Genomic DNA, 17,263 nt, shown 5'->3' on the forward strand with positions numbered 1-17,263 from the left:
TGGGGGGTGGGGGACATTTATTTTGCTAGATGTTCTCTGAGCTTCCTGAATCTGTGTTTGGTGTCTGACATTAATTTGAAGAAGCTCTTAGACATTATTGTTTTAAATATTTCTTCTGTTCCTTTCTCTTTTTCTTTTCCTTTTTATATTATAATTTTGTATATTTATGCTTTTTGTAGTTGTTCCACAGTCCTTGGATATCCCGTTCTTTTTTTCCTGTCTTTGTTGTCTTTGCTTTTCAGTTTTGGATGTTTCTATTGAGATATCCTCAAGCTCAGAGATTCTTTCCTTACCCATGTCTAGTCTAATGGAAGCCCATCAAAGTATTCTTCATTTCCGTTACAGATCTTTTTGATCTCATGGTTCCTTCTTATTATTTCTGTCGCTTTGCTTACATTGTTCTTACGTGCTATCTCCTTTATCTACGAGAGTCCTTAGCTTATTTAAAAAAAAATTTTTTTTTAAGTTGTTATTTATTTATTTTTGAGAGAGAGAAAGAGAGAGAGGGACAGAGAGAGAGAGAGTCACAAGCAGGCTCCATGTTGCTAGCACAGACCCAGACGTGGGGCTCGAACCCACAAACTGTGAGATCATGACCTGAACTGAAACCAAGAGTCGGACGCTTTGACCAGCTGAGCCACCCAGGCACCCCCCTGAGTCCTTAGCTTATTAATCATAATTGCTTTAAATTCTCAGTGTGGTAATTTCAACATCTGTAATGTCTGGTTCTGATGCTTGCTCCATCTTTTCAAATTATGTTTTTGCCTTTTGGTATGCCTTGTGATTTTTTTCTTGATAGCTGGACATGGTGCACTGGGTGAAAGGAACTGCTGTAAAGAGGCCTTAGGGGAAAGGTGAGGGATTTTTTATAGTCCTATGATTAGGTCAGTCTTTTTACTGAGCCTGTGGCTCACTGTAAACTTCACAAATATTTTTCTCAGTTTTTTCTTCCTGCATTAGGTGGGATGAGATGGCTAGAGTGGGCTGGAGTTGGGTATTTCTCTGCCCATAGGTTGTTTAGGCTCTGATTAACTAGTTTCTCTTGAGGACAAAACAGAGTGCCCTGATGTATTTCAAGATAGTTCTTTTTCCTCCTCCTCCTGTCAGAAGCATGAGGGGATTTTTCTTTGGTATTTATTGAGAGCACCTGGTTAATCTCCTGGAGGTAAATCTCACAAAATTGCAGGGGTCTTCCTATGAGGGAGTCCTCCTGGAGTTTTAAACTCTGTGTTGGCCACACTGAGCCTCCAGCAATTCATCAATTATAGTTCAGGTTTGCCTACCTCAGTGCTCGTCCCCTGCACAATTCCCAGCCTGGTAAGCTGTGATTCCCCATATTCTTCTGTGTGTCTCTCCAGTCTTGGGGGCAGTAGTTTGCCCTGTGCCATCACCTCTCTACTTACAGATCCTCGAATAGTTGTGGATTTTTCAGTTTGTTCAGCGTTTTACTGGTTTGGGTAGAGTGGTGACTTTCAAGCTCCTTACATGCAGAACCGGAAACTGAAAGGCTGTCTGAAGTTTTATCTCTCAGTTTTGTCCACCCTGAGCCTCCAGCAGTTAGACAGCTCCAGTTCATTTCCCTAACTAGGCACTGGTTCCTGGGGAGGTTACTGCTCATGAGTTTCTCCTCTATTAAGCTGTGATTCCCTGTGTTGCCTGTTGGTCACTCCTGTCTTGGGGGCAACGGTTTGCTCTGTGACTTCAGTTCTCTTACAGATCTAAGCAGAGTCACAGATTTCTCCGTTTGGTCAGCTTTTTTACTTGTTGTTAGGGTGGAGTGGCAATTTCCAGGCTTCTTACTGGTCTCCCAGAAACCAGAAGTTAAAATGACATCAAGCTGAGGCTTTACAAGGATCTGTATCATTTTGTTTTTAGTTACTTTATCCATGGGCATTATTCCTCAAACTGGGACATTAGTCATATAGTTACAATTTCTATATCTTAGATGTGAAAGATTCTCAATCTGCTTCTGATCCTAATTACTGATTACTGATACTCACCATCATGTGAGGTCAAAATATAGTTTTATAATTCCTTTGAAATGACTGTGTGGAATAGAAACTGAGGCTCCTGTTCCGTGGAGCAATACTTGTAGGTATCACCAGTTCGTGTACTTTGTCTTGGTTTTCCTTGAGAAGGAGTATGGCCTAGGAGTGTTTATTACTGTCTAATTACATGGCCTTAGATGAATCATTTCCCCGAATATCCTTCAGTTTATTTATAAAGTCTAGTTTCTAAGGCAATCATTAATAGTGTCAGCCCATTTACAATGAGTTGGTGAAGATTAATTAAATAAGTTAATTTCTATACTTTTTAAGCCCTTCAGAGATTAATTTTCAATATGCAGTAGACCTTACTTGATGGCGGCATATGTTATGGTAAGCACGATGCTAGATGCTAAGTATACAAAAGTTAAATAAAATATAGGTCCTACTTTTGAGCTCAGAGCTGGTTGAGAGGATATAAATGTCAGTAACCATGTGTAGCATGTTACATGCTATGAGATAGGTGTGTTCAGAGATACAAGGAGGGGGTGATTAATTGGGGTGCAATTAGAAATATAAATTCAATTAGGAATACACACCTTAATTGTAATTAGCAGTTAGCTTTTCAGAGTTAAACTGGATTATAATTTTTTATTACTGTTTATATTGACATTAGAATTACAAGATAGAGCTTTTTATTTTCTTTTTTTACCTGCCAGAGAGTGGTGAGTTAACAGGATTGGAAATCACAAAATGAATTTGTGGCCCCAACTCTGCCTTGTGTTTTGGGGGGAATTCATTTAACTTCTTTGAACTTCAGTTTTATCAATTAGAAAATAGAAAGATTAGCTCTCTATCTCACATAAATAATGATATAAAAGTGTTTTGTGAAAATGTTACATTTTTACAAATGTCAAGTTTTCAGATATGTCTTTAAGAGCGTGTATTTTTTTCCTCTTCCTGAGTCTGATGATTCCTTTGCATTTTGACTCTGACTTTTAATTGCCCTGCAGTGCACGTAGGGCACAGATTCGTTGGCATATTACGATTCTCCCTGACTCATCCCTTGTTCCCTCCCTCCTCTTTCTCACTGTCTTTCATTTCCTGGGATTGTGTTGCTACATTAGAAAGAAGTAAGTCTGTCTCCTGAAAAGGGCAGTACAAATCCACTGTGGTAAGGCTTCACTTTTATTTTCTTCTATGTCATGTACTAAACTAAATACTTATGAAAGATTTAGTTTTAAATTACATAAGAAATTATTGGTGAAAATGTCATCTGATGTCTACCATAATATTTAATATTTAAGTAGTTCGAATAAAATTTATTTTTGTCTTTTTTCTCTTTGACTTAAAGCTTCTTGTTTCTATTTTAAGAATAGAAAGCCACAAAAAGATTTTTGTTTTTAATCAGGGATATTTGAAGACTGTCTTTTGGGAACTTTTAGGTAAGAATTTGTTAGAACAGAGTTTTTATACTGTGGGAGGTGACACAGTTTGTGATCTAAAATCAATAAGTGGATTTTGCAACTGAAATGATTTTAGTGTAATGAGGATAAGTAATGTTTCATGAAATCTGTATGTTTTATATGTGAGTGTGAGCATTTACTGCATTGTGCTCCAAAATATATTTTTTGTGGGTCTTGGTCATCATATTATGTGGAAAATTACTTCTCTGGAATTTCTTTCACATTTTCCATTTTCTTATTTTCTTATTTTAGATTTGTAGTGATCTAAGAGGCTTTTAATATCCTGTTTGAATGTTAGAAGAGCAATTATCTGTTTTTATTTTTTAAGGGGAGTACTTGAGAAATAGATATTACATGATGACTGAGAAGTAATGATAAAGGTTTGTTGGTATTTCTTAGGGGAGGTGAGTCCCTAGATGAGTTTATGAGGGAATGGAGTTCTGCCAAAGCATCTTCAGATGGGAAAGTTAAGTCTGTAAGGAGCTCAGTTTATCAGCAGCTATGACTCTCAGGGTAAAATACTGCTTGAAGTGACAAAATAATTTGTAACTGATGTGAACCAAAGGTGGGGGCTGCGGGGGGAAGGAAGCAAAATGTAGTCAATACAGGTAGAATAAAGTAGCTGCCGCACATTTTAAAAATGGTTCTTTGAATGATCTGCAAGCTGTTTTTACTTTGTTCCTATCACCAAAACCAAAGTTACATTTATATTTCATTTTATATTTATTTAAAAATATTCCCCCTTGTCTCCATATTTCGGGTTCTTCTCTCTTTCCCTTTTTATTTGAATGGTTTATTTGCTTGGGTTTTATTTGAAGGGTTTTGTGTACTGCTTGAAGAAAATTCCAAGAATAGCCTTTTCTATTTGCTTCTTGCTGTAAACTTGCTGTATGGTAACCAGGGGACTTCAGCCTAAGAGTTGGGGTTAAGTAGTTAAATAATTGATAAAAGCATGGTCCCTAGAGGTAAACTGCCTGAGCTTAAATTTAGTTCCATGACTGAATGGATTACTTATCCTCCTCAGTTGATTCAGTTTTCTCATCTGTAAAATGGAAATAATAATAAGGCTTACCTCACAGAGTTGTGAGGTTTAAATAGATTAATATAAGTAAAATCTTCAGAAGGGCAGATGATAAGAGTCACATAAGGGCTACCTATTGTTATTGACATCCAGTTCTCTTTGCAGGCTAAGAGGCCTTGGGGCAAGTTACTTAATCTTTCTGGGCTTTATCTATTTTTTTTTTTTTTAAAGATACAATTCTCTGATTCTTTGTGCATATTTAAACTCTGATAGTTGATCCAAATTAGTTTTATGTTTTTGAGCACTTGAAGTTACTCCTTTTTGTTTTTTTAATCAATGGAACTAAAAAATATTTCCAACAATATAAATATTTTGTGCTAAAAATGATTTTAGATTGTTGGAATGGCTCTAATATTACCTGTAGATGTTAGTCTCTCCAATGCAGTAAATTTTATGTAAAGTATTATCCAGAGAAGTTTTTTATCTTTCAGTGAAAGCCTACTCTTCACTAATAACAGGAATTGTTAAGAGAGAGGCCTCTATTTTTATATTTTTGCTTTATATGAATTGGCCCCAGGAGTAAAAGTGTCAGTGTCAGTCTTTCATTAATGCTTCTCACATAAGAGCACAAAATTTTTGGTGAATCTTCATTAAAATGTCATGTTCCAAGTACAGAAATAAGTTATAAGATAGCGAAGGCCATAACAGCAAGGAACAAAACAATTAAGTCTGAATTGACTTCTGAGCAATATATTATTCCAAAGTTGTAATTTGACAGAGTTATTGATCAAGGGAACAAAGAGTGTTCTTAACTCTTTTGTTAGCTTTAAGCTGTTAAAAATAAAGCAAAATGTTTACAGTAAATTCTATTTCAGTTTGTTAACTTTTCTCTTATTTCTTCATGATGGAAGTTTTGAAATTTCCATTTCATTTGTTTTGGCTTACAGCCCTAAAGAAAAAGTAGCAAAGGTCTTTCTGAGGATAAAATTTTTACCTTCTGTATTATGGTTCTTTTGTTTTTGCTTTTTTAATCAGTTCTTGCTATGAGAGTTTCTGTTTTTAGAAGTATAGATAAGTTAACTTTTTGAGAATTCTTATCAATGAGCACTTAAGACCGCTCTGACCCTTGAATAACCCTTCTGTTTGAAGAGCTCTGTAATTGTAGGCTGCTCTGTGAATCCAGCTGTACTGTACGTCTTTTGAAGCGGCACAAAAACAGATTACAAAATTTGTAGAGTGTGAACAGAATGAGAGCAGATGTGATTCTAAGACTAAGAATAAACAATGTAAGAAATTACATTCCTTATCTTCTAAATAATTCAGTTGGGAGGTAGGGGTGGTTAGAAGCAATTTTTTTTGAGGTTTTTAGATGAAAATGTGAAAATGTCCTTGGAAAGTGAACAAGAATATATTGTTTTTTGTTTTTCTAACGTTTACTTATTTTTGAGACAGGGAGAGACAGAGCATGAACGGGGGAGGGTCAGAGAGAAAGGGAGACACAGAATCCGAAACAGGCTCCAGGCTCTGAGCTGTCAGCACAGAGCCCGACGCGGGGCTTGAACTCACGGACCGCAAGATCATGACCTGAGCCAAAGTTGGATGCTTAACCGACTGAGCCACCCAGGCGCCCCAAGAATATATTGTTTTAGGTTGCTTGTAGTGGAGTAACTGATGTTCTTTGACTATTTTCTGTAACTTTGAAATGCAATTTCTTTGAGAAAACGGTAGTTTTACTTCTTGGGGTGGCACACTGTGATTGGTTCGTTTAGTGACATAATTCTGTTAACTTTCTTTTCCAGTTTTTTCCTCTTCACTTAACAAAAAGAGCCCAGTTTAGTGTTTGTTGTTTTTTTTTTTTTAAGTTTTATTTATTTACTTTGAGAGAGAGAACGAGTGCAAGCCAGGAGGGCAGAGAGAGAGAGAATCCCAAGAAGCTGGCTCCTTGCTGTCAGCTCAGAGCCTGATGTGGGGCTCAAACTCAACAAACCGTGAGATCGTGACCTGAGCTGAAATCAAGAGTTGGATGCTTCACTGACTGAGCCACCCAGGCGTTCCAAGTACCCAGTTTTTAAATGTTGAGTTTCAGTAGTGAAGAAAAAAAGATTTAATCTTAAGCAATGCCTCATTACCCTTCTTTTTAGCTACTTTGCAAGGCTTTGAAGGTTGAGGATTATAAAGCTGCTGAACCATACTTAGTTTCTCATTTGGAGATTTTGAGAAAGCAAATAAATAAACAAGTGTACTAAAGTCAATAGGGATAATTATGAACTTTGTGTTACTTTATACTATTACTACTCTTCTTTACTACCTTTTTCCCCTCCTTATAAACTTATTCTTTATATGAGCCTTTATTTCTGGTTTTCATAAATGGAACTCCTTGAAGAGATGATTTAATAAACAGATAAACTTTTGAGTATATAAATTTTGTGGTAGGGCACCTGGGTGGCTCATTCGGTTAAGTGTCTAATTTTTGGTTTCAGCTCAGGTCATGATCTCATGGTTCGTGGGATCAAGCCCTGTGTTGGGCTCTCTACCCTGACAGCTCAAGCCTGCTTGGGATTCTATCTCTCCCTCTCTCTGCTCCTCCTCCCACTTGCTCACACACTCTCTCTCAAATAAACATTTAAAAAATATATATATTTAATAAAGAAAATTATATGGCAAAGAGAAATCCCTTTGTAATAAGTGTTAGAGGATTTGCATGACTAATTAGAATTGTGTTCTGGCAAAGAGATAGGTAAATACAGCTTTATTTTATTTTATTTCATTTTATTTTAATTTTATTTTTTTCTAGTAATCTCTACACCCAACGTAGGGCTCGAATCCAGCTCCGTTGTTCTCTCTTCTCTCTTTTTTTTTAAGATTTTATTTTTAAGGATCACTTGGGTGGCTCATTTAAGCATCTGACTTTGGCTCAGGTCATGATCTCACAGTTCTTGAGTTCCAGCCCTGCCTTGGACTCTCTGTTGTCAGCGCAGAGCCTGCTTCAGATCCTCTGTCCCTGTCTCTCTGCCCCTCCCTGCTCCTGCTTGCTCTCTCCCTCTCAAAAATAAATAAACATTAAAAAAAAATTGGGGGACTCCTGGGGGGCTCAATCGATTAAGTGTCTGACTCTTGATTTTGGCTCAGGTTATGATCTCACAGTTTGTGAGTTCAAGCCCTGCTTCAGGCTCTGTGCTGACAGTACGGAGCCTGCTTGGGATTCTCTCTCTCCCCCTCACTCTCTGCCCCTCCCCCACCTCTCTTTCTGTCTCTCTCTCAAATAAATAAAACTTAAAAAAAAAAAAGATTTTATTTTTAAGTAATCTCTACACCCAGTGTGGGTCTCAAATTTACAACCTTGGGATTAAGAGTTGCATGCTCCACCAACTGAACCAGCCAGATACCCCTGTTATTCTCTGTCTTCTAAGAAGCTTTCCATGAATCCCCAAATAAGTTTCTCTTCTGTGTTTGTCTCCTTCACTAGGTTTTAAACTCTTTGGGGACAGAGATTATAGTGTTTTGTCACTACCATTTATATAGCACAATTCCCAACAATGAGAAGCAAACTACTTTCAAGAATAGGAGAAATCCAGTATGACTCCCAGGTTTTTGGTTTAGCTGACTGGTGAAATGTTTTTTTATTTTTCATCTCTAAATTGGATTGCAGCATCAAAGAGACAGGAGGCTTTGGTGAAAAATAATGATTGCTTATATTAGAGTGATAGCAGAAAATGTTGAGAGGAAGGGAAAAATATATCTTGATATGTTAGGCTACATTAAGAATAAATGTTTTGAGATATAGTTAGCACTTTATGATTAGATTAAATAGAGGGAGAGGAAGATGATGAGGTAGATGGTAGCCAAAATAAAGTTACTAACAATGGGGTAAGATAGAGAAACGATATAGAAGTGTTATTTGTAGTTTGTATTCTTCAGTAGAACAAGTAGTATCTCTTGGCAATCAGTAATTAATGACTTCTGCTGTTGGTGGGTATACAGTCTTTATGTGATGCATTTGGTTGCAAAGGGACTCTGTTATCATTCATTATTGATAAAGTCCCAGAACTGTTGAGTGGTTTTATATTACCATTGTACTGATGAAAATCTGAGAATTCAAAAGAGGTGAAATCCCATAAGATTATAGTTATGAAGGTCTCATTTAGATGCAGTTTAAGCCTGGGAAAGGAATCCATATGAAGAACAGTACTAATGGCAGATCTTATTAAAAATAAAAAATAAGATTATTAACTAGCATAGACTACTGGTTACTTTAGTACTTTACCTCCTCTGTTTTCTTTAGTCTCAACCTTTTTTACAAGCATCCTTGCCCCCAATTAGTTATATTATTTTATTATTTTTTAAAAGTTTATTTATCTATTTTGAGAGAGAGAGAGAGAGAGCAGGAAAGGAGCAGAAAGAAACATGATCCCAAGCAGGCTCTGCACAGTCAGCTTGGAGTCCAGCGCAGGGCTCAAACTGACTGTGAGATCATAACCTGAACCAAAACCAAGAGTCTGATGCTTAACCCACTGAACGACCTAGGCACCCTTGTTTTTTGTTTTGTTGAAGAGTAAAAGATAAAAGTCCTAACAGTTCAATAATAAAAAGACAATAGAATTTTAAAGTGGGAAAAAGATTTAAATAGACATTGTTCCAGAGAAGATAAACAAATGGACAATAAGCAAATGAAAAGATGTTTAGTATCATTGGTCATTAGTGAAATGCAAATAAAGACCCAAATGAGATACCACCTCACATTCCTTAGGATGGCACTGTTAAAAAAAATGAAACGGTCAATAACAAGTGTTAGGATGTGGAGAAATTAGAACCCTTCTACATTGCTGGGGGGAATATAAAATGGTACAGTTGCTTTGAGAAATAGTTTGGCAGTTCTTCAGTAAATTAAACAGAATTACATGACCCAGCAGTTTCACTTGTAGCTATGTACTGAAAAGAATTGAAAATAGGTGGTCAAACAAAAACTTATATGTGGATATTCACAATCACCAAAGGGTGGAAATGTCAACCAACTGATGAATGTCAACCAACAACTGATGTCAACCAATTGATAAAACCCAAATGTCAACCAACTGATGAATTAATAAACAAAATGTGGTATATCCATTTAGTGAACTACTGCAAAGCCACGGAAAGAAAGTGCTGATATACACTACAACATGGACGAACCTTGAAAACATGTGAAGTGACAGAACCTAAACATGAAAGGTCACGTATTGTATGATTCCATTTATATGAACTTCCCAGAATAGGCATATCTAGAGGCAGAGAATGATTAGTGGTTGCCAGGGGAAGGAGGAGGGGAGAATTGGGAGTGATTGTCAAAAGCTTTCTCTTTGAGATGGTGGAAATGTTCAGGAATTAAATAAAGTGGGGTGATGTTTGCACACATTGTGAATATACTAAGCACCACTGAATTGCACACCTAAAAATGGTGAATGTTAGGTTACGTAATTTTATGAATGTGTTTATCGTGTATTAATACTAAAAAAAGAATAAAAGATTTAAAAAAAACCCACCAATTTCTAATGGTGTTCTAATATGCCCTGCCCTTTGTTTTAGGGACATGTACAAAAGATATTCAGGAGATCCTCTTCATCTGACTCAAATTATTTCACAGCTCATGTTGAGATTGTTGAATGTCCACTAATCTCAAGTTTCTAGGAGGCAGCAGACCAGCATTTATATGTAACAGTCTTTTAAAAAAATGGAGATAGATTTATTTATTATTTTCAAATAGATTAAAAAAATTTTTTATACAAAGTCATGATCATTGTAAAAAATTTATAGAATACACACTTTTCTTATAGTTCTGTCCCATAGAAATAAGCTGTATATTGGTTTGATGTATACTATTGTAATTTAAAAAATGATTTTTTTTAATGTTTATTTATTTTTGAGAGAGCGCAAGCAGGAAAAGGGCAGAGAGAGAGACACAGATCCGAAGCAGGCTCCATGTTCTGGGCTGTCAGCACTAAGTCTGACGCAGAGTTCAAACTCATGAACTGCAAGATCATGACCTGAGCCAAATGAGCCACCCAGGCACCCTTATACTATTGTAATTTTCTAAAGAGAGATTTTTACTTTCTAGTTATGTGATACCTCTATTTAGGAGAGATGAGGATGTTAATTACCTTTTTGTACCCAAGGAAGGGTATTGTTTCAAATTGCTTTTAGTTTTAAAATTTTTTCAGTCTACGTGACTCTTTCTCCCACCACCACACCAAAAACAGTAGCAAAAAAACAATGACAACAAAAACAATAATAATGAAAAAACAGCATAATTTATTGATTGCTTACTATGTACAAGGTTCTGTGCTAAGCATGATAAATACTATATCTAAGTTCTGTTATAAAACTTACCAAGGCATTCATATTCCATTTATGAATAAATTGAAGTTTAAATGGTTAAGCAAAGGGGCGCCTGGGTGGCTTAGTTAAGCGTCCAACTTTGGCTCAGGTCCTGATCTCCCGGTTCATGGATTTGAGCCCTGCATGGGCCTCTGTGCTGACAGCTCCGAGCCTGGAATCTGCTTCAGATTCTGTGTCTTCCTTGCTCTCTGCCCCTACCGCCCCCCCACCCCCGCCCGCCGCCAAAATAAATAAACATTAAAAATTTTTTTTTAATTGTTAAGCAAGCAAGGCCTTCAGATATACACATCTGGTATGTGTGGAGCTGGGGTTCAAACCAGTTCTTTTTTCCTACAAATACTGTGTTTTTAATTACTCCACTGTTGTATCTCTCTGCATATGTTCATTCACAGACTATCCCTGATGACCTCTAGGGCTTCCTAAGGAGATTGAAACAAGGGTTGAGGTGGAATGTGGGGCAGTTAGAATCTTGATAGTATGATCATGTTATTTGTTTAGTTGCTTTTCTGGTTTCTTTTTATGTAGGGCTAATAGAGGGACTACTGGTTTATATTAGAGCCTTAATGTATGCAGAAAGCTTTCAGTTTTGTTTTTTTTTTAATTTTTTAATGTTTTTTAATTTATTTTTGAGACAGAGACAGAGCATGAGCAGGGGAGGGGCAGAGAGAGGAGGAGACACAGAATCTGAAGTGGCTCCAGGCTCTGAGCTGTCAGCACAGAGCCCGACGTGGGGCTTAAACTCACAGAGTGTGAGATCATGACCAGAGCTGAAGTTGGACGCTCAACCTACTGAGCCACCCAGGTGCCCCCCGAGAGCTTTCAGTTTTGATTGAAGAATAAAATTATTCTACTTCCTATGAATAGCAGCTATAATCACAAAATAAAATAGGAATTAATTTGCTTTACATACTCTATTCAAACTCTCTGCAGCATTTATGAGTGTTACCCAGACTTTTTGTGAAGCTTTCTTTAGGTCTTTATGAACATTACCCTCCATTCGTTCTCTCTTCCTCTAGGTTCCGCTATCATCCTGTGCATATACCTGTCTTAAAGCTTTCTGTATCATACTGAAATTATTCATATGTCAGTCTTCACATCTAGATGGTGAATTTTTTTTAAATAAACTTTTTATTTTAAGTAGGCTCCATGCTCTGTTGAACTCAACGACCCTGAGATCAAGAGACGGGTGCTCTAGCAACTGAGCCAGCCAGGCGCCCCTGACATTATTTATTTTATTGCTTTTGTGTCAAGACTCTTGCTAAAGAGAGAAGCAAGAGTCTTACATTTCTGACCACTGCTCTCAAGTCATTTTAAAGTGGAGCTGTGATTGTCCTTGTGTAGCTAAAACACTTCATTGACCATTTCCTGTTGAATGAAGTCCATATTTCTTAGTTCTCTGTCAGGTTTTCCAGGGTCCCTTTCCTAATGGAAATTTCTATTCTTCATGTACATTGTACACTACTCAGACTGGGTTACATACTGTTACCCTTTTTTATTATTTATTTATTTATTTATATTTTAAAAAATTTATTTATTTTTGGGGCGCCTGGGTGGCTCAGTCACTTGAGCGTCTGACTTTGGCTCAGGTCATGATCTCGCGGTTTGTGAGTTCGGGCCCCACGTCGGGCTCTGTGCTGACAGCTTGGAGCCTGCAGCCTGCTTCGAATTCTGTATCTTCCTCTCTCTCTGCCCCTCATGCTCTGTCTCTCTCTCTCTCAAAAATAAATAAATGTAGGGGCGCCTGGGTGGCGCAGTCGGTTAAGCGTCCGACTTCAGCCAGGTCATGATCTCGCGGTCCGTGAGTTCGAGCCCCGCGTCAGGCTCTGGGCTGATGGCTCAGAGCCTGGAGCCTGTTTCCAATTCTGTGTCTCCCTCTCTCTCTGCCCCTCCCCCGTTCATGCTCTGTCTCTCTCTATCCCAAAAATAAATAAACGTTGAAAATAAATAAATAAATAAATAAATAAATGTTAAAAAAAATTTTTTTAATTAATTTATTTTTTAATTTCTATCCAAGTTAGTTAGCAAATAGTGCAACAATGATTTCAGGAGTAGATTCCTTAATGCCCCTTACCCATTTAGCCCATCCCCACCTCCCACAACCCCTCCAGCAACTCTGTCTGTTCTCCATATTTAAGAGTCTCTTATGTTTTGTCCCCCTCCCTGTTTTTGTATTATTTTTGCTTCCTTTCCCTTATATTCATCTGTTTTGTATCTTAAAGTCCTTATATGAGTGAAGTCATATGATACTTGTCTTTCTCTGACTAATTTCGCTTAGCATAATACCCTCTAGTTCCATCCATGTAGTTACAAATGGCAAGATTTCATTCCTTTTGATTGCCGAGTAATACTCCATTGTATATATACACATCTTCTTTATCCATTCATCCATCGATGGACATTTGGGCTCTTTCCATACTTTGGCTATTGTTGAAGTGCTGCAATAAACATGGGGGTACATGTGCCCTTTCAAAACAGCATACCTGTATCCCTTGGATAAATACCTAGTAGTGCAATTGCTGGGTTTTAGGGTAGTTCTATTTGTAATATTTTGAGGAACCTCCATACAGTTTTTCAGAGTGACTGCACCAGTTTGCATTCCCACCAGCAGGGCAAAAGAGATCCTCTTTCTCTACATCCTCACCAACATATGTTGTTGCCTGAATTGTTAATGTTAGTTATTCTGACAGGTGTGAAGTGGTATCTCACTCTGGTTTTGATTTGTATTTCCCTGATGATGAGTGATGTTGAGCATCTTTTCATGTGTCAGTTGGCCTTCTGGATGTCTTCTTTGGAGAAGTGTCTATTCAAGTCTTTTGCCATTTCTTCACTGGATTATTTGTGTTTTGGGTGTTGAGTTTGATAAGGTCTTTATAGATTTTGGATACTAACCCTTTATCTGATATGTCATTTGCAAATATCTTCTCCCATTCCGTTGATTGCCTTTTAGTTTTGCTGATTGTTTCCTTTGCTGTGCAGACTAGAAGTTTTTATTTTGATGAGGTCCCGATAGTTCATTTTTGATTGGGTTTCCCTTGCCTCTGGAGACGTGTTGAGTAAGAAATTGCTGCAGCCAAGGTCAAAGAGGTTTTTGCCTGCTTTCTCCTCAAGGATTATGATGGCTTCCTGTCTTATTACATTTAGGTCTTTCATCCATTTTGAGTTTATTTTTGTGTATGGTGTAAGAAAGTGGTCCAGGTTCATTTTTCTGCATGTTGCTGTCCAGTTTTCCCAGCACTTGCTGAAGAAACTGTTTTTATTCCATTGGATATTCTTTCCTACTGTCAGAAATTAGTTGGCCATACGTTTGTGGGTTAATTTCTGGGTTCTGTATTCTATTCCATTGATCTGAGTGTCTGTTTTTGTGACATCCTCTTTTTTATATTTATACACTTTTGCGGGTATTGTGTCTTGTCCATGGTTTTCACCATACACTCTGACCCATTCTCTTGATAGCCACTGTAAATGCTGGTTTCTCCACAAAGCTCTCAGGCATCTCCCTGACTGCTGCAGCCTCCACCAGAAGAAGTTGCCATCTCTCCAGCTGAACTCTTACTAGCACTTGGACTGTCGGATAGCATTGCCTTACTAAGTGATAAATTCCTTGAGAGCAAGTTTCTTGCCTTTGTTTTCTCTGCTATTTTGCATTAATTATTGCATTGTATATATATACACATCGAATTGAATATAAAAATCACATTTTGGTTTTTTAGTTTCAAGGAAATTGGTCAGAGGACTATCTTGTTAAAAATTCTTCCTCTGAGGACACTTGTTGGGATGAGCATTGGGTGTTGTATGTAAGCCAGTTTAACAATATATTATATTCATAAAAAAATGAATAAAAGAAAAAAATTCTTCCTCTTCATTGGTCTACAGGTAAATGCATTCAATCCAGAAATTACATAGCTGTAAACAATGTATTTATTCCTAGAACTTCAGTTTGGGAAAGAATTTTTATCCAGATTTATATTTATTTTAAATATATTTACCATTCTTTGTATTGACTCTCTTCCTTCTCTTCTAGGGCACTGTCTTTAACCTTGAATCAGAGGAGGAGGAATACCCTGGAATCGTTGCAGAAGATAGCAATGACATTTATATCCTGCCCAGTGACAACTCTGGACAAGTCAGTCCTCCAGAGTCTCCTACTGTGACCACTTCTTGGCAGTCAGAGAGCTTACCTGTTTCACTCTCAGCCAGTCAGAGTTGGCACACAGAAAGCCTACCAGTGTCCCTAGGTCCTGAGTCCTGGCAACAGATTGCAATGGATCCTGAAGAAGTCAAAAGCTTAGATAGCAATGGGGCTGGAGAGAAGAGCGAGAACAATTCTTCTAATTCTGACATTGTGCATGTGGAAAAAGAAGAAATACCTGAAGGTGTGGAAGAGGCTGCTGTGGCGTCTGTAGTCTTGCCAACCAAGGAGCTGCAGGAGGCATTCCCTGAAGCACCTGCTCCCTTGCTTCCGCATATCACTGCTACTTCCTTGCTGGAGGTGAGGGAACCTGACACAGAAGCGATTGCAGTTGAGAAAGTCAGCCCTGCTACATCGTTGTTTGTGGAACTTGATGAAGAAGAGAACTTGATGAAGACAAAAGCAGCAGCAATTGAATCTGTTGAACTAGAAGAGGAAGTGATCCCTGCACTGGAACCCACAGAAACACTGCTGAGTGAAAAGGAGATGCATGTAAAGAGAGAGAGTCTTCAAGAAGGGCCCTCCCCTGCTGCAGAAGAGAAGGCTTTCCCCCTGTCTGAGGGCAAGTCTATACTGCTGTTTGGAGGGGCCGCCGCTGTTGCCATCCTGGCAGTGGCAGTTGGGGTAGCACTGGCTCTGAGAAAGAAATAGCAGATCTTTCAGAAGAGAAAGAAGACAAAAAATATGTAAGTCTTAGCTGTACTGACTGAATTGGATCCACCAACAACTGATTGGACATTTGTGGAACACTCTGGGATAATGGGGGACTTCTGCTCAACAAGGCATAAATTGATCCACATAGTAGGGCTTGAGGTAGAGGGCATTCACGTTTGTCTGTTAAGTTCCAAGGACCGTGGCTCATGCTCAATTCAGAATCTCTTGAGTAAAGTACTCCCTCCCTCTAGAACAGGGTTTCTCAACCTTGCCATCAATGACATCATGATTAATCCTATGTTGTAGGGGGCTGTCCTGTGCACTGTAGGATGTTTAGCAACATCTGTGGCCTCTACCCACTAAATACCAGTAGCACTGTTCCCCCAGTTGTGACAACCAAAAATGTCTCCCAACATTGCCAAATGTCCCCTGAGGGGAAAATTGTTCCCGTTGAGAGCCACAGCTTTAGAGGGAGAGGGTTAATTTAAGAGAATCTGCGATAGAAATTCCTAGGCCAACAGGGCTTAGCTGTGGGCTCCTCAGCTACTGATTTGTTCCTGCCCTTGGAAATTCATCTTTCCTGACCAACATGCTGTGTTTTGCAGCCATTCCTTTGTGGATCTTCTTTTTTCCCCAACCTTCTTAGTCCTGTAGCGTGAGGGTGCTCTCCCTTTATGTCTCTGCTGCCTCTCAGGTACTGCACCGTTCCTCTTCACCCCCACGTTCTTTGTTAAGATCCCACGGGAGAGCACTTGCTCTGTGCCCACTAAGTCCCTGATGCTTCCTACGGCTCCACCTTGTAAAGATGTTACCTTTAGTAATCTTTAAAAAAAATAAATATAACAGAGACCTAGGGCTCCCTGCCTGTGAATGCAAAGGCAAGTAACTGGCTAAAGAGGGACATTTGTCTCATTTAGAAGCAGAAGAATGACTTAGATGGCCTGTCAAAGTCTCTTCTGGCCCTTTTGTGTATGGCCACCCTATGGAGCTTATGGTTACTCGCTAGCAGCATCTCTGTTGCTGGATGGTCACTGTCTAGAACCTGCATTAGTGTGTTTTCCCTTTATCTGGCCTAGTCTTCTTACTGGTCAGCCAGCTTCTCTGTGGTCTTTTGCCATGTGATAAGGATGTTAATACTTGGGCTTACAGACCAACTGAATCATAACTCTTATTAAATACAGAAGGTCTCCTAAATACCATTGAAATAAAAAGTAGTAAAAGAGAAGCTTGACTTTCTTGAGGCTACCCTCGAGATTTTAGTTTGGCTTTCAGAGTTCAAGAATTAGACTTCTTCCCTGAACTCTTTACAGTCCAAATGCCAGAGTGATAAACAAAATGATTCTAATCAGTATGTGCTAGTTGAGAATCAGTGTAATTTTCTTTCATCTGGCTGATCCCATCCCTAAAGCAGGGGGGGTGGAACCATGTCTTTTCATGCCTGAGGATCACAGTGTCACTATGCAGGACACACATGCTTGATACAGGTCATCTCAGATTTATCTTAGTAAATGTAACAAATTACTTTTTAGATCCTGAAATTTGTAATAAAATTACTTTACTATCCTGATCACCAAAA

At 38.3% G+C, this 17,263-nt stretch overlaps 1 protein-coding gene across 11 annotated transcripts in view; it reads left to right on the plus strand.

The window, feature by feature from the left end:
• Positions 1 to 17,263, plus strand: part of BCL2L13 (BCL2 like 13) — an 89,397-nt gene extending 72,134 nt beyond the window's left edge. For all 11 annotated transcript variants that reach the window (XM_086714534.1, XM_086714531.1, XM_086714533.1 and 8 more), the window contains one exon: positions 14,866 to 17,263. In XM_086714534.1, coding sequence (XP_086570660.1) covers positions 14,866 to 15,684 — 819 coding nt within the window. In that variant the 3' untranslated portion in view covers positions 15,685 to 17,263. The remainder of the gene's footprint in view (positions 1 to 14,865) is intronic.

Source organism: Puma concolor, chromosome B4 (genome assembly GCF_028749965.1).
Source record: "Puma concolor isolate L17-30 chromosome B4, mPumCon1.1.hap2, whole genome shotgun sequence".
Lineage (NCBI taxonomy): Eukaryota > Metazoa > Chordata > Mammalia > Carnivora > Felidae > Puma > Puma concolor.